Below are 18,276 nucleotides of genomic sequence, written 5' to 3' on the forward strand. Positions count from 1 at the left end.
TAAGTTTAATTTAAAGAAAACATTTATTTGAAGTTCTTTTAGGTCACAGAGTTTAACAGATGAAAACTTTTTTCCCTTTTCACATTTCAAGTCTTCAGCAGAGACCATACACACTGTCCCATGAACAGTGACTTTTTCCTATTGATTCCTTTTGAACGAATCGGCGTCTAGGCAGATGAAGATTCACATTTTAAGCAAACTGATTTAAAAATATTAAAAAAAAACCAAAAAACCCAACACAACAAAACAAAACTTTGTTTATCAAATTCTTATCACAGATAAAAGGTGTTTAACACTCATAAGCTTCTCAAAACAAAAATCAAAACAAAATCTCAAAACAAAATACCAGCAATTTAATCAAACAGAACATACTGCCTTCAAGAAATTTCCCAGAATTTTAAAATGCTCCAAATATATACACATTTATAATTTAAGTGCTTATTAGCTACAACCTTTTACTCATGCAAAAGTTGTGAGAGGAGAAGGTGTTTCTTAGAGCGGCTTTTCTGAATATGCAGTAAAACTCTTCACTCGTGCAAAGAACAAAGGGGTGTACATTTTGTCAATGTCGAAAGTAGTAACAGCTGTCTCACCAGTTGATCTGCAAAGAGCATTGTAAAAGTTAAATGAGACACAAGTTGCTGTTTGAGTCCCTATGTTCCATAGTACAGTGAGTGCATCAAACTACAGTTGGGATAAAGTGTCTTTTGTAATGTCTTTTTCTGAAAGCATTTGACTTTTAGCTGAATTACACTATACAGAATCCACTTCTACATTCAAACCTAAGAAACTACTTTCTCTTTCCACTCTTATTATGAGCTCCAAGACCTGAGCAGTACAGAAACTTCATGCTGAAAAGAATGTCTGCAATATAAACTAGGTATGACAACACTAGCTTTTACAAAAGCAATTTTTCTGTTTATGGAAGTTACCTATACTCTCAACCCCCAAGTAGTTTATTTTCTGCATTTTATATTCTCACAGCTCAATAGCTAAGCTATGTTCCAATGGAAAAACTGAATATTAAGAACACTGGAAGACAAGGACTAAATCCACCCTAACTGCCAACATCAAATATCTGGAAAGCCAACTTGCCAGTAATTTGGAGTGTCAGGTGCAAGAACAGAGGTCATGGCTTCTGCCTGGCAAATGATCAGAAGGGCTGGTCACATGCCCATATTCTGCACTGCTGAATTATATAGTTAGTAACATTAGAATTCTCATGTGAAAAGTACAAACATCTTTAGTCTGCACATCCACAGTGGAAAAGATATATATCTTAATGAATACATACTTTCCATACCCCCTCACTAACACCACATTAAGTCATTCAACCCTGATTCAGTTCTGAAATCAAACACCCTGCATAAATCCTTTAAAAAGCTAAAAAACTATAGTTACACTACTTAGGAAACTTCTCATTATAATTAAAACAGGTTACTAAAATCTTGGGATTTCTTTACATGAAAGTTCATTATGTATTTCAAATCAGGACCAGTTACTGTTTTCATTACATTTTGTTAAAGCCACCAAAGTCTCAGACTCTACATTTTCTGTACTTAGTACAGGACAAATTAATGCCACCTTTAATGCTTCAGTTCAATATCTTTGCTCTTGTTCTCCATTTACTCACCTGCAAGTGATGTGACAAGAATGATGTATCCACACAAGTTTGTTGAACCTCTGGCGCCCACTGGAGCACAACTGCAGTCCTACATGGAAGCTGTGATCGGTTTCTTGAGCAGGAACTCGGCGGAAGTACCTGTATTTGTGGTAATCAACTGGTTTCTGTACAGAGAAATAAGAAGTTTCGTGACCTACAAAGAACACATTGTGCAACTATTTACCCTAAGTAACTGTGAGACCAGATTGGTAAATCTCTCATACTTAAAAATAAGTACTACTGTTCCTTCAAAATACATAAATGTGTATGTTAATGATGGAAGAAGTTTTCACAGAAAGCAAAAGAAGCATGCAGGACACCACCCAACTGTGCACAGTCACTGTAACACTTCCTCTTCAAAAGTTTTTCTTGACTAGCACTTTGGTCATCAGAAGAACTTGTAAGTTAAGTGGACCAAATAATTCAGAGTTCAACTAACAAATATTGCTTATCTAGTTTTACTAAATGTTGTGGAACATATCTGCACACAGTCAAATCTGTTCTCAGAAAATGACCTGTTCATCCTTCTTTCCCGTTAATGATGCTGACACGTAACAGCACCATAAATGGAAACTAAGGGGGAGAACAACTGTTTCAATTTGAACCAGGTATTTATCTGCCTTAATAAATTATTACAGATTTGGGGACAAATGTAAGTGACATCACCATGCTTATTTATTTATATTTTATTTTTAAACAGTTTAAAAGTTTTTTTAATTTTTTGGTGTAAGGCAAATCTTTGGGTCCCTTAAAACACTCAGTCTGAGTAAAATCTTGTAAATCTATTTCTCCTCTATTCTATTTTTCTACCTACCTCTTCTTTTTTCTTCATTATTACAGCAAATACTTTGGTTTGATTGTCTGTTTCCTGGGAAAGGCGATAATGGCCAAGCAAGATTGCATCTGTTCTGGAAGGTTAAAAAGGAGGATAATGTCAAGGACATAAAAATATTCTGTGTCTCAAAAGTGTGATCCTCTTATAATACAAGCATCAGCAATGAAACAAAAACTGACTACATAATAATACAAACTATTTCTTATTTCCATTCAGTAAAGCCTAATCAATGATATTAAATGGTGAAAACATTCTGGAAACTTGCTTCTAATTTTCCCAAACAGGACAGTAAACCTAAGTTAGTTGGTTCTACCTAGCCTACGGCTAAATATTTACAGATTTCTGGTGAACAGCTCAAACCTGTTTTGAAGCTGCAAACGATTTTCTATGTCCAAACATCAAAAAGTACTAATTGCAACCTATCCCACTGAAATCTTCACTTCCTTCTGTTAAGGAAGTGTGAGAAGGCAGGCAGTAATAAAATAGTATCTTTAAAAGGATTATTCCATCTACTTGCCTTAAAAATTTCAAATCACCTAATCCACAAAGGAAATCTAATTACAATATCAGGACCCTAAAATGAAAGATATTTTTGCATAAAGATCAAAATTATTTGTAGTTCTTAGGAGAGAATTATAAATATCTATAACACAATATAAATAACATTGTTTTGCTTATAAATAACATTGATTTGCTAAGATAGGATATAGAATCTGAGACAGAAATAAATAGAAATTGCTGGGTAAAAGCAAAATGAAAACTGCAGAGCCAAATACTTTATTGGAATAACCTTGTGTTTTTAGTCCGTAAGCGAGGAACTATAGATTGAGGATCTTCAGGAGTTGTTAGCATCATAACTTGACCATCTGGAAAGAATCTCAAATACCTGCAAAAACATAATTACACAATGTAAACCTAGAAAATATATTCTTTTCCTGTTTTTTTTCTGTTTGTTTGCTTTTAAAATCACAGGATGTTACCCAGAAGGATTTAGAACTTAATTGGTAATAGCATTTGAAAACACATTTCTTCAAACATAACAGAAAATAAAAGAGATCAGAAATCAAAAGAGAGTTATGAATATTAAAAGAGGAAGTTATGAAGAGTTATGAAGTTTTGTCACCTCTGCCAAAGCAAGGTTGCTAAAACTGACATCTGGCATCAAAACTGACATCAAAACTGGCATCAAAACTGACCTCCAAGTTTCTCCATTCCTATCCACTGAGACCAATGCAACAAAATCTCAATTACGGTATCAGTACAAAATAAGTAATGTCCTATGGACTTTCTCAGGTTCAGGAACCTGATGGATTTTTACAGTTCTCAAGTACTGTGCTAATATTTGAGACTACAGCAATAGCCATCAGGTTCAATGGTTTCTATGAACAGTTTCCAGCCTCAGAAGAGACGGCAGAATGAAACAATAAATGCTGGGAGCAGCAAGATGAACACCAGCAAAAAATCAGGCTGAGGAAATAAATGGCAAGGCATTTACAGCAAGATGAGAAAGCTCAGCCTCTTGATTTTTACAACTGATTACACACATGCTAAATGACTGCTCTTGTATAATCACATGTATTCTCTTTGCTGAATTGTGTCATGTGTTGTATCAGACATGTAAAGCAAAAGTTGTTTAGGAAAAGAAATCTGCAGGTAAGTATTACCTGTTATAAGCTTTCATCATGTGACATGGTTTAAGTGAGCATGAAACATGTCTCTAAGCTCATTTCTAATTATCATAGAATTCTATTATTAGATCTATTATTAGATTCTATTTCTAAAACCTATTCTCAAAAAACATTGCTTTACACACTGCAGGAGCCCCATTCAGTTTTACAGAATGATTATTGTCTGTGATAGCCAGGGGTGGATTTAAAGAACTTAAGAGAGAAACATTTCACTCACTCATTGTACTACAGTTCTACCTGTAATATTCCACTTGGTGCCATGCTCTGTAGAAACCATCAAGAGACTGCTCTCCTTGACGTATGTATTTTGTCTTGCTGACATATACACCTACAGAAAAGGAAGATATACAAACAGAAACTAAGAACACAAAGTATTTATGATGAAAAAGCCAATAATCTAAAACTTTTGAGTATGGTTTTGTTACTTAAATACATGGAAGTTTTTATTTTCATCCCTTGCACCTTTCCCTTCTATTTGCAGATACTCTACAAATTGAAATGCACAAACAAATTCAGACTAGGTCTAACAACATCACAAACATCAAACCCACCTGTTTCTGTCGCACAGTTACAACTATTTCCAAAAGTACAGCTTACCATCAAATCGAACGCGAGGCCTTTCCAAAAACATGTCCCTCCAAGATGCATATGGAACAAGTTTATTGCAGCTCCTGCCCCATATTTTCAAACAGACTTGATGCCAGATTTCAGGATCTCTAGTGAAAACAAGAAAAAAGCAAACCCCATAACTTCCCTACAAACTCTGTTTAGCTTTTATATATCAAATAACACTCTCTTACTTAGTTTGGATGCAGCTAAAAGAAACTTTCTTTAACAAAAATAGCTCATAATTTAAAACCCTTGACTAATTTACTTCATCCTGGAGTGTTTGAAAGCCTTTTCCTCTTCCCAGTGAAACTGAGGAACAGAATGACAGAATGTCATTTTCATCCAAGTACAGAACCACAACATTGCAGCAGCCTTGCACATCTCTGTGTGGCTATATGAGCACGACAACAATATTCTACAAACCTTAAACACTAATTTACAAACAAAGTAGAACAAGTAATACTTTCTGCTAGATTTTTATTACAGTCAAGTAATCTATCTCACATTTAGTAGTGTATTGAGAAACTGATTTGCACTGTGAGGAGCTTAACATGAGAATGTTTGTGGGAAGGAAAAGCAGGATATACTAGTGCAAGAAGAGAAGCTTCATTCTAGATAAATTATCTACAATACCTGGCACAAATGTAAAATCCTCGGCAAACAAGAGATAATTGCTCCAATGATCTCAGATCCAAGTCACTTGAAACCACCCATCGGAAAATGTACATTAGTACTTCCATAGGCAACGCTAAAGACAGAAAAGAAATCCTTGTTAGATGCAACCTGTAAATCAACAGGTTATTCATAATTCCAGGTCTGGCTTTTGACTTTCCATTAAAAAATTCTACTTTTCACATTGTAGCCCAATGCCAGAGAACAAAAAAAAAATTAACTTAAAAGGTCAGTATAGATAACATGTGATATCCATAAAGGATCCTTTTGATCCTTTTTAGCCTACTAACTTCTAAAGCTGATGTGATTTATTAAAAGTTTTCTTCCTGCTATAAAAAAGTCAGTAAAAAAGATACTATAACACAGGACTGGCAGGAAAGTACAATATAAATCTAGAAAGACCAACACTGCTGTTGGTCTTGTGGTCCTGTCCAAGGACACACGTCCTGATATAATTTTAGAGTAATGCCTGCAACATCTTGTCTTTACTGGTAAAAGAAGAAAATACATTTTCCCAAGTGCACAATGCACCAGTTATTAAAATAAAATAATGTTTAAAACCCTGTTTTCTTTATGTTTTGATTTGCTTCACTTACTTTATTTTCTTTCCTTGACCAGATAAAAGGAGATCAGGCCAAGATTTTAAAGTGCAACTGATAATTTAGGATGCAGAACCAAGCCATCTGTTTTTAAGAGAGATCATAGCTCATATACACTCTCTACAATTTAGATCTCATAAGGAAGTCTCAGGATAACTGTCCCAGAACTGAAGCACTGAAAGTCATTAACCTTCAAAATACTTTGTAGCTTTGTTATTTAGTCTTTCTGACCCTGAAAACATACTTGTTGCAAAAATCTCATATAGAATCAAAAGAAATCAAGAAATGTAAAGATGCATAGTCTACAAAACAATTGTTTCTTACTCAAACTTAAAAATCGTAGTAATAACTGTATTTTCAAACCAAACTAAAAGAACTGCAAAGAGAACTGGAATATGCTTACTTCAGCAAGTCCATTTCTAGAAGTTGCAACTTTTAAGTATGCCTCTGATCTACTCAGAAATACTACTTGGAAAAAGCTTGTGTGATAAAGACAAGATCTTGTACGAGAACAACATTGTTTACCTAGCTGATAATTTTTTCTCCTTTGTATCTTGCTGCAGAAGTAAATAAAGAGATAATGTATGCACTTCTTCAAAGGTGACTTTTGAATGAAGGAGAGAAATGTTTTAATAAAGTGAAACATAATATAAATTCTGCCTCTCAACTCTTACAGAGTACCTTAACTCTTACCTGAGATGTGGGTCTGGTTGACATAAACTTCAGGCTGACAAAGTTTGACTGAAGATTCCTGAAGAGTTAACTGCTGCTGGAAATCTGTCAGGAGATCTGCCATTTTGTCATCCTCTTTGCTATCCTCAACACTAGAAAAGAGGCAATGCCAACACTGTAACATTGGATAAAACATACCAACAGATGTCCTCATCTTAGCATCAATCCACTGCCATACTCCCATTCATTAGAGTTGTTTCCTGTACATTTTTAAAGCAATCACATTTCATCATACAATAAAACAACTACTGAAATATGATTAAGGTCATTAAGGCATTGCTGGAATGGCTCTGAGAGTAACAACTGGGGCTTTTTCATTAAATTCCCATCCCAGTTTTTTATTTTATATTTCAGTTTTTTTATTGAAGTTACTGAAGAATTTCTTGACCTCATGAAAAGAAAAATCTCATCTTTCTTTTACTTTGTCTAAGATATGGCATATGCAGGAGATAAAGTGTTGTTAATGAAAGTTGTATTTTGTAATCCTTCTCAAGATGTAAGATATTGGAAACAATTAAGGATTATTTTTCATGTTCGTTTTATTCACTGAAGAGTGATCCTTGGTGGGTATATTCAACAGTAATGAAGGAAAACTACTTTTGTACCTATTCTGTAAATAGGCAGAAATAATAAATTTCAGGAGCCAGAACAAGATTGCAGAACAGAAACAACAAGCTTGCTACTCATCAGTAAATTTGAAGGATTACTAAGTGATAGAAGAACATTACCACATTAATAAAAGAAATCTAAATTTAACTTGTATATCATAATATGATCTTTTAATAGCTGCCTGCTTGCTTGCCCCAAATACCCACAAACGACACAAAACTCCCTGAGCACATCACAAACCATGTTTCTTTCCCTGACTTGGTATACAGCTAGTTAAGAAATCTTAGAGTTACTTTTTAATACCATTCAATTCTACTCTAAACAAGCTACTAGAATGAGTTGAGAATATAAGCAAGCAACTGGTAGACCTAGCAATGGGTTTTGAAGTATCATAGAGAAGACAATTATGTTTGGACCTGTCCTAAGACTACAGGAGGAAGTTGCACTGAACATACCTTCCTTTATTTTGATGAGTATGATGGTCAGTCCCAGTACCTACAGGCCACACTGTAAACTGGTTTTTCAAATCTAATTGTGTAATTTGATTATTTCATCAAGACTCTATGAAACACCTACAACAGTAATTCAGAAAGCACAAACTAAAATCTCTCCCAAGAAATACATCTCTGCAAATACTGCTTTTAAACAGTAAAGTAACAGTTGAGACTATGGGTTGTTTTTCCCTCACTGCCACAAAGTGCTTGGAACAGTACAGCAACACTTAAAAAACCAAATAAAAATCCACAGAATTGTAGAATAATTTTGGTTGGAAAAGACCTCTGAGATCATCAAGCCCAACCATTCACCCAGCACTAAACCATGTCCCTAACTGCCACATGTCACATCTTTTAAATACCTCCAGGCATGATGACTCAACCTCTTCTCTGGGTACCCTGCTCAAGTACAGCTTGACAACCCTTTCTGGGAAGACTTTTTCCCAATATTCACTCCAAAGCACACCCTGAGGCCATTTCTTCTTGTCCTGTCGCTTGTTATTGGGAGAAGAGACCAACCTCCACGTCAATACAAATTCCTTTCAGGTGGTTGTAGAAAACAGTAAGGTCTCCCCTGAGCCTCCTCCTCTCCAGGCTAAACACCCCCAGCTCCCTCAGCTGCTCCTCACAGCCCTCGTGCTCCAGAGCCTGCCCCAGCTCCCCTGCCCTTGCCTGGACTCACTGCAGCCCCTCAGTGTCTCTCTCACAGTGAGGGGCCCAGGGCTGGACCCAGCACTGGAGGTGAGGCCCCAGCAGTGCTGAGTGCAGGGGGACAATCCCTGCCCTGCTCCTGCTGGCCACACTATTGCTGACACAGGCCAGGATGCCACTGCATGTTCAGCCAATGTCCTATCAAGCAGGACCCCACAGTCCTTTTCCAACAGGCAGCTTTCCAGCCACTCTGTCCCCAGCTTGCAGCTCTGCATGGGGTTGTTGTGACCCAAGCACAGGATCCAGTACTTGGCCTTGCTGAAATTCACACAACTGGTCTTGACTCATTGATCCAGAATATCCAGATCTCTCTACAGAGCCTTCCCACCCTCCAGAAGGACCACTCCTGCTCAACTTCAGCTCAAAGTCTTAACAGAGTAGAGAAAATGATGCTAAAGTAAGAAAATAATCGTATAAAACCCAAGGTTTTTACACGACTATAGCACATGATTCAGTAGTTTTCCTAGTGCACAAATGCACAGCAAAGATTTCATTCCAGCAACACATTCAGATATGAAACTAATGGATGGAAATAAAGCACTTAGCTCATCCTGCACTCTTTTATATTAAGTCAACAGCTGCATTGGAGCTGTACGTCCTGGGGCAACAAGACTGAGCTAGTAATACCACAATGACACAGCTGTGCTTTCCTTTTCCATTCTCCATGTTAAAACTCTGGATTTTTTGATGCAGCTATCAGGAGCACCAATAGCTGCTATGAGCAAGCAAGAATTTGGGAAGCTGTTTCATAAACTTGCCTATGTTAGGCTGCAGGGGCTGGAACAGAAGTTGTGGCCCTCCTTAAACATGAGTTTTGGACTCAAGTTAGGGCAGCCTTAAGTCACAGCACAAAGACTAGACTACATAGTTTGCAGTCTCTGAGCTTCTAAATACATTGCCCTACTGAAAATGCTCCTGTTTGGCTGTGTTGGCACAAGAACTGATTATTCCTTTTCTTAATTAAGATGCTTATTTTATTAGTATGAAGCTTTAACTAATTCGTCTTTTTGCCATCTACAACTTTGTATGTCATCCTAAATCTGAAAATCAAAAATCAAAATAGTGACTGATGCTTTTTTTTATTAAGTAACAGCATAAGTCTTTGTAGTCCTTCCCCCTGAAATTAGCTAGCTCCAAACAAGCCTGTTACTGTCTTCAGAAAATACAGTCTACTCAAGTGAGAGTGGGTAAGTTTTCCAGATACTAAGAGACTTAAACCTGCTTATTACAGCAGAATATTGATATCCTTCAGAAAAAAAATGTCATGTTTCAGTACACCTACGCACTTAATTAGTAAAATTTCATACTCACCACCTCTTTCCAACTCCATCAGCATCTGGGGACCGTGTATAGGTGATCTTAAATTCTATATCAGGTACAAGCTGCATGGCTAGACGATAAAACTTGATGGCTGAAAATAAAGGTTTGATGTTCAAACATATCCCATGTCCATACTAGCTTATCAAAGCAAAGACTATTTTCAGAGAGACAGTACTTTTCACCTAAACGTACTAAAAAGGTGGAAAATGCCCTTGCCTAGGAAAGCTTGTTTAGTCTAAACTGCTAGGTTTAAATTCAATATAGAAGAGAGGAACACTGAAGACCTGTTTTCAAAACTAAAAACCTCATGCACTTTTTCAGAATAAAGAGTTAGCTCAGCTTTTACAGATTTACCTTCATTACCACAAATTCAACTATGGAGTAGAAAATTTTACACTAGAACATTACAAACTCCTGATGTTGTTTGGTGCCTGGCACTTGCAAAGATTTCCCAGAGAAAGAGGTTCAGGAACATCACTGTGGCAACAAACTGTTATTTAAGCTGCAGAATGTCTTCCTCCTGAGTCAGCTCTGTGAATCCTTCTTAATTTAAATTAATTTGATGCATGCACATTCAATCTATTTTAATACCAGTAGTAAAATCATGTATGCATGTATATGTTTCTTTGTATTCTGACATAATGATACCAAGATCAGAGGGCAATTCTTCAGCTTGGACTCTTAAAACCAAAACTCAAATAGAACATCAGTGAGCATGGAGCTCAGAATTTGTCTGATGAGTCTGAGAAACTTGAGTTTGGGACTAGTAAATGTTCCTATTTCCTTGAGTTCATGTCAGAGCCAGTGACTGACAAATCGTATCCTCTGGCAGTTGATGATTGGAAATACCAGGAGCCAGCTAAATAGAGATCAGTCTCAACTTTAGCATTTAATCTTGCAGACAAGGCCTCTACTGTACTTAAGCAAGAACAAGCTGCAGCACATAACTGTCTCACAAACATCAGGTATCAGCAGATTTCAGAAGCAGGCTTGGATTCTGGTGACCTGGGCCAGGTCAGCAAATAAAATCCTGGTCTGAAAACAGATGTCTCAACATGTGCTCAGTAATATATCTGTGTCTGGCATAAGACCGTGCCCCTAAGGTCTCATGGATCATACAGATCTAAACTAAAAACTTCATGTACTTTTTCAGAATAAGGAGTTAGATCATAGAGATCTGTGTGTAGAAATAGTTCAGTTTAGTTTATCTACCTTTCAAGTCAAATTCAATTGAGAAAGATGAATCCATATTCACGCAATCCAGATGTCTGAAACACTTTTGTGACTGGAACTGTTAGATATTAGTATTTCTTTCCTGCTTTTTAGTTTTAGATTTTTAGTTCTGACATATTTTTTACTGTGCATTTAATCCTTTACCAAACACCCACCAGATCTTAGCCTAAAGTAATTGTGCCCTGTAAAAAAATGTAACAAATCAGAAACTGAGACAACTGATTTTATTAACTACAGAGGACTCATATTTCTCTCAGTTAATATGAGATATGAAACAACAACCAGAAATCCCTTGAAAATGAAGGAAAATTCCCATGATGGGAGTGAAATTTTTGTATTCAGCACGTGGCTGAGTTCAGGAGCTTCCAGAATTCTCTCAGATTTCTGTATCTTGAATTATTTTGCACCTGCACTTTAAACACAGTGGCCAAGCCCTCTGGTGGATGAGCAGGATGGCACATACATTCTGCTTTGCTTTCTTTCATGTGAGAAAGAAACAGAAAATTGGCATCTCCACTAATGACCTACAGAACTTGGAAGTTAGAACAGTTTTCTTACTCTCTAGACTCTGAAAACTAAATATAAGAAAAAAAAACTTTGAATTTCCATTTTTACTAGTGCTCATACCAAGAGTGCAGGTAAGCAAGCTAAGTACCTTAAATATTTTATGACAAACCTCAAAGACTACCAGATTTGAATGTTCACTGCAGGAATTCCTGAAAAAGCTATTTTAGCATGCTGTGTTAATAAAAAAAAAAAAAACAACAAAAAAAAACCCAAAACCCCCCAAACCCAAAGAGCCCCTCAAAAAAGAAAAAAAAAAAAACACCAAAAAACTCCCAAAACCAAACAACAAAGCATTAAAGCAGTAAATTTGTTCACAGTAGAATGATGAGAACTGTGAGCACAGGAAATAGTTTACTGCCTTAATTAATTATTATGCTAATTTCAAGTTGCAGAAGTCACATAAAGAGGCATTCTAAGATACTGTTATATTGCCTGAAAGTTAGAAATTCCTTCCTTGATGTAATTTTTACTTTACCTCAACCTTAGAACTGATATAATGGTTCCTTCTATAGCATGTCTGTTTGCTTATCTGAATGATGGAGCTCTCAAACCACTGTTAGTCCATAGTTTAGGTTCACTGGCACCATGAAGACTTGCCCATAAATCTACAGGTGGTAAATTTCTCTACAATAAGGGTGTTCATTGTAGACTTTCATATTACCTTCATAAAGGGCCCCATTTCGTTCTTCTTCCACTGCCTTCAGGAAAAGCTCTTTTGCCTGCACAATAAATTACACAGAGCAGTTCTTTACTCCTTATAAACAGGAGTCACTTGACTTAGAATTATTTTTGATCTTACCTACTGTACCTATGACAGAGACACCAAAATAAGACATTCCCATATGCTACAAGACATAAGATGACTGAAATTCCCAGTTAACAAACTAACTGTATTCCTGCTGCTCGCCCCTTTTACACACAGTCTTTCAGAAAGCAGACTGTGAAGGTGACACCAAGGCAAACATAAAGACCAGAAAAATCACTGTAGGATTATGTAGACATTAGTATGGAGACAACGAGACAATCACCTCTGTTGTTTCTCCAGATTTAATTCAGCATCAGCTTTTAGAAAAGTTACAGTGGAACAGTAATACAGACAAATAAAACCTCAATATTATGCAATTTTTCTGTACCTTTTCCTCTTTTGCTATCTCCTGTTTTCCCTTGGCATCGACAGACTTTAGTCCAGGTTCTCTTGATGATGCTCTGCATGGCAGAGGTTCCAACCCACTAGAACTCACACCTGGGGCAAGCTCAAACATCCACTGAGCTCTGAACATCTGGAGCTCTGCCTAAAAAACACGATTAATTCTACATAGTATCACATATTCAGACAGTACATCTTCTGAGGAGAAATTATAAAGTACAAACACAAAAAAGAATTTCAAAACTATGTTTTCCAAGTCTTGATGGCTTCAGTGAATTTAGGCACAGAGTGTTAGCAGTTGTTTTATGGTAAATTAAAACAAAAAAGTGCACAAGTACTTGTTCAGTCTCATTCAATAACTAAAGTGCTTTCTTCTGGACTGTTCACCTCAGAAGAAAAACTGATGTTTCAAGAAGTGCTTGTTAGTACTATGGTTATGACCTAAGATTCCACAGAAAATGATCTTTCCAGACATGATCATGTTTGTTCTTGTTCATGTAGAATTATCATAAGCAATAAATCAATTAGCTCTTAATATTAAAATTTAGAAAATCCAGGTTTTTGTACACAAGCATTCCAAGTTATCTAACATTCAAGATGGTGATTTATATAATATACAAGTAAGACCTTACTTCATTCTCTTTTAAAAAGTATGGACTATGCTCTGTGAAATAATACAAGTTGCAATTCCTGTCATGCCTGTTTTCGGAGCATCTTTGAAGTTACACTTTACAGGTTTCTTGCAATCATCACAACTTCTGGGGAGCACCTACACAGAAATCTAGTCTCGTAGGAGAACACACTTTTCTACTACACTGCTTTTATCAGCTTTCTGGTCCAGTAGAAAGTGACAAGTTAAACTGGAATTTGATCACAGAAACTGCTGTCCAAGTTCTACAGCTCTTCAAAGAAATTCCAGATCTGTCACAAGCTTTCTTTTCATCTACAGAGATAGCTGAAGACTGAATCTGACACTTGGAACACAATGCAAAATTTATCTCACTTTTGGAGGGGCAGGAAGATTAAGCATTTGTCAGATCAACAAATGTGTGGTAAATAAATGAAGGTAAGTGATGCAGTTTAACTCACAGCAGTACTATGTTTGTAAAATCCCACTAGCATGAGGGACATACCTGAAGATTTGCTTCACCAGATCTTTCACTGTCATCAGTTCTTACCAAATCAGCGTGACAATCTTCTTCAGCTTCTGCCTAGTAAAGAGCAGTCAAATGTCATTACAGGGTCTGCACAGTCCCCACAGCACATTCACAAGAACAACTGATATGGACACACATTAAAAACAACTTAAGCATGCTTCCCTTTTGATGATAAAGATTAATTTTAAAACGAATGAGATCGGTTGTACTTCCATATGAATGAAGTTCATATTTAATGAAGATGGGTTTTGCATTTTAATCCAATACAGATTAGTTGTGAATCACTTGAAGGCTTCCATGCTGCAATACACCAGCATACCTGACTAAATACACTGTGTCTGTGTCAAAGCACAGAGCAAAAGCTTCAGTATTAAACAATAATGTCCTTTGTCCAACAAATTAAAATTTAATCATTATCTTCTCACTGTAAAGATAACCAGTAGTTTTGATTTGTTTAATATTTGTAAGAGCACAAAAGTGCTTTGAATCAACAATAGATACTTCACATATACATGTGAAACTAAACAAGAAATGTACTGGAAAATAAAATAAAAAGCTATCATGAGAGCTTGACAGTTGGTTTTATTTACAGTACAGCTGTGAGACAGGTTAAACAAATAAAACCTGAAACAAGACCTTTGCCTAAACCTAACATGGCTCTACATAGGAGGTTAAACTAGCTAGTTTAAGAAGAAAACTTAAAAATATGAAAATTAATTATTATAGTGAAATATACTGAAATTTATGGAGTCTATACTAAAAGAAAGGAAAACAAATTCTAAGCATTAGTGAGAAGCCACTAAAATGACAGCAACAGCAAGATGCCAGTAAGGGGGAAAAACCACCCCAAAATCTCAGCTAAGACATTTGTTTAAGGTTCTTCCTGCAGCTGAAGCAAACCAGTTTTTCTACCATTCTGCACTGAAATTCACATCTATAGCTCTGCAAGCAGATAATGTAAAGTGAGATTACAAGCAGGCAAATCTAACATTAAGATTAGCACAACTACTTAAGAAAGTTTTATTTCCCACTCCTTCCTATTGTACTCGGTACTCAGAGACTTGAAGTGACATTCTGTCAGTGAGATTCTACCAAGCTCTCAAAAAGAAATCTCTACCTCCTGCACAGTAAAGGTGCAGAAATCAAAGCATTCTTGTACTCAGAAAATTTATACCATTTTTAGAGCACTTGGAAGTTCTGATCAAACTACAGAATACTACCAAACGTGATGGGAAGGCAACCTTTAATCTCTCTGTCTTGGTGACAAGCACCTCCCCAGAGTTAGCACATATCTTCAGATTGCCCAACAACCATAACCTTACTGGTTTGTCATTTCTAAAAGTGCTTTCACTGAGGTTTCAGATAATTTATCATTTACAATTTACAGACATGGTTGGTTGGCTGAAGATAAACAGATATTCAATCTACTTCTGCATTCTCATTTTTAATTTCCGTACATTTTTAATTTCCCAGTAGAGGAAACAGGTGAGCCAGAACACTATAAAACAGTAGTGGCATTAAATCTCAGCAAGGAGTAAATAACTTGGAAATTTAATGGGTTTTGATTCCAGAATTTAATTGCAGGCAGTTAATGCCCTATGAGTTGTGACAGTCCTACCACATTATTAGCATCCAGGAATATTTTGTTGGCCAAGCAGAGGCAGCCTAGGAATGAGCTAGCTCTGAAATGGGTGTCTGTAAGTGCATTATTATGGCAGTGGGCTGACAGAAATGAGGCCTAATTCTGTCTGTGCAGAGTGCAAGTCTTCTGGTTTGCTGCTGAATTATGTCCAGGCAGCTCTCCAGTTTGGGCAGATAAGCCTGGTTTTATCTGCAAAATGCAGAAATTACCAATTTCTGAACTAAATCAGCACTATCTTCTGGTGCATAAAACCACGCCCATTAAAACCTTTAACTCCTGAAGTCTGTAAACAAACTGATTTAAGCTTTGAAACTACTCAGGTTAGGAAGCTGGATGAAATTTACCTCATTAAAAAACTTTATATTTCACTAATCTGTTCAACTCTTGATTTTCAACACCTCCTCTCCATTCAGCTGCCCTACTTCTTCATTTCTGAGTCACAATCAGACATGGTAGTGGACCAACTGCACCTAAAATCTCATTTGATGCTCTTTGAAACTTAAATATGCTCTCAACTCAAACCAAAAATACTATGAAGACCTGGCCTACAGCCTAAAAATTGTCAAAAACCATCATGAAATTGATTACAACCAAAGTGCTGTCATTACCTTCCCTATATTGTAGGCATGTGTGACCACTCATATCAAAGGTCTGTCTTTTGGCAGTAGTAGCAGCCTAAGTGGCCAGCCCTCTGAACTTACTGGTAAAGCAATGAATTCATTGCTACTGCATAGGAATGAGCTTGAAAACTGATGTCTATTAACAACCTTCCACTATTTATCTGACCTGCTGAAACCCTATGATTTTGCTGGGACAAGTGAATAAACACAGGTACTGTGAAGCAAGGACCTTCACCAGCAGACAGCTCATGAGATCACACCTAAAGCACTTCACAACGTGTACAAATTGGCTCATTGCCCCTACTCCGAGAATACTTGTGTTGTGCTTACAGTTTCTAAAATCCACAAGAACACTGTGCTCTAACTGCTACTTAGGGGATATACCTAGATAGTTCATCGTTGTGCTTGCTGGCCTTTCCTCTGACACAAGTCAGCTGTCACATGGAACAGTGACTTCATCCTGATTGAAAGGAAGGCATCATACTGTGTACTGGCTGACTGGCTTGATTAATTTTCCATGGGGAAAGTAGTAGTCTATCAAGCCACCAAAAGGTAACATGTCAAAAGTAAACATCTGATTTAGGTGGCAACTCATAAAAAATGAAGTCAGCTGAGTAGATTCAATTCTGATTTGCTTGCAAAGCTTTAGAAACCATTTGCCAAATGCAGAACTAGTTTATTTGCACAGTTCAGTTTTGTCTTGCAATCAGTAATTGCATGCTGATTTCCTCATACATTAACCACCCACTAAACTGTGTGTAACATCAGGACCTTTAATAGTTCTGATCTCTGTTTCAGCAAAATAAAACCAAGATCAGAAACAGTTCGAAGCTGAGCGTCACCAGTTGAACACGGCTGTGTTATATGTGAACCATACAGAACTCAGGGAGGAGCAAGCACGGCAAAGCAAAACAGTGACTGCCAGCTAACATTCCTCTTGGTTTTATAAAAAAATCAGAAAGTCACCCTCTCTTTCTGTAAAGGTGGTAGAAACAACACTGTGTTCAAAAACAAGAGTTTCTATAACCGTGGTGAGACATTTTAACAGCTCCTGTGTGATATAAACGGTTTAACTTCGAATGATCGAGTTCTCATCATGGATACTTGAATCCATATTGAGACGCAGTCAATAAAGCAATGCCGAACCAAAGAGTATTTCTGATATGTTAAATGACAAACTCAGCTCGAGTCCCTGGCCCACAGAGTCCTTTAAATTACTGACTGATTTTATGCCACCACATTTTTGATGGAAGAAAGGGAAAGGAAGGGCACGCTCCCCGTAATGACACAGGGATTTTGTTCACGCGTTCCTACGGAGGGCTAGATCGCTCCAGAACCAAGCAGCCCCACTCATCAAAACCCCCTGCGGGAGGCGGCCGTGGCAAGCCGCGCTGGGGCGGGATCACGGCACGTTTCCCACAAGCATCGCCCGGTGCCCGGGGGCGGGCAGGGCAGGGCAGCCTGCCAGCAATTCGGCCAGGGAGCCGCTCCCACGCACGCCCCCCTCGTCCCGCTCCCGCCCGACCGTCCCTGCCCGACAGCCGAGCCCCCGCCGCCCGGGCCCGCTCACCATGCTGCCGACGCGCGGGCGGCGCTGTCCCGTCCCGGGGGCTCTGCTCCCCCGCTTGGTCCGTGTGTCCTCCCTGCCCGCGAGGGGCACTTAGCAGAGTTCTCGGTCGGAGAAGCGCACCACGCAGCGGGAGTCCCTGCGGGCCCTGCGGACGGCAGCCATCTTCCCGGCGAGCAGGGCCGGCGGCGGGAGCGGCGGGACACGGCCCGGGCGAACCCGCCAGGTCAGAGCGCCGCCTCCCGCGCGGGCCGCTACGACGCGCGACCGCACGGACTCCCCGTCCCAGAGCGCACCGCGGCCCGTGCCGCCTCTGCCGCCCGCGGTGGCGCGGTGCAAGGCCTGCTGGGGAGCGTAGTCCGCGGCGCACACTAGGAGAAGGGCGGCAGAGCAAAGGCTGCCGGGAACTGT

General features: G+C 38.2%; 1 protein-coding gene across 1 annotated transcript; it reads right to left on the reverse strand.

Annotated features, from left to right (window-relative positions):
- FBXO9 (F-box protein 9) lies at nt 1-18,067 on the reverse strand. The gene is made up of 13 exons (XM_063150688.1): nt 17,869-18,067; nt 14,013-14,090; nt 12,866-13,024; nt 12,394-12,451; nt 9,924-10,023; nt 6,760-6,890; nt 5,429-5,543; nt 4,784-4,902; nt 4,424-4,514; nt 3,289-3,384; nt 2,478-2,571; nt 1,634-1,788; nt 1-601 (listed from the first exon to the last, which is right to left on the reverse strand). The coding sequence occupies exons 1-13, from the start codon at nt 17,869-17,871 to the stop codon at nt 493-495; spliced, it is 1,308 nt and encodes a 435-aa protein (XP_063006758.1). The 5' UTR covers nt 17,872-18,067; the 3' UTR covers nt 1-492.
- Between the last annotated feature and the right edge of the window lie 209 nt (nt 18,068-18,276).

The sequence above is a fragment of the Melospiza melodia genome, chromosome 3 (assembly GCF_035770615.1).
Source record: "Melospiza melodia melodia isolate bMelMel2 chromosome 3, bMelMel2.pri, whole genome shotgun sequence".
NCBI lineage: Eukaryota > Metazoa > Chordata > Aves > Passeriformes > Passerellidae > Melospiza > Melospiza melodia.

What these genes read in the sequence shown, in the direction of transcription:
- FBXO9 (XM_063150688.1), bottom strand. An exon ending in AGATAGCAAAAGAGGAAAAG is followed by an intron (nt 12,452 to 12,865) that starts GTACAGAAAAAT and finishes TTTATTGTGCAG; the next exon opens with GCAAAAGAGCTTTTCCTGAA. An exon ending in TAATGAAGAAAAAAGAAGAG is followed by an intron (nt 1,789 to 2,477) that starts GTAGGTAGAAAA and finishes TTCTCTGTACAG; the next exon opens with AAACCAGTTGATTACCACAA.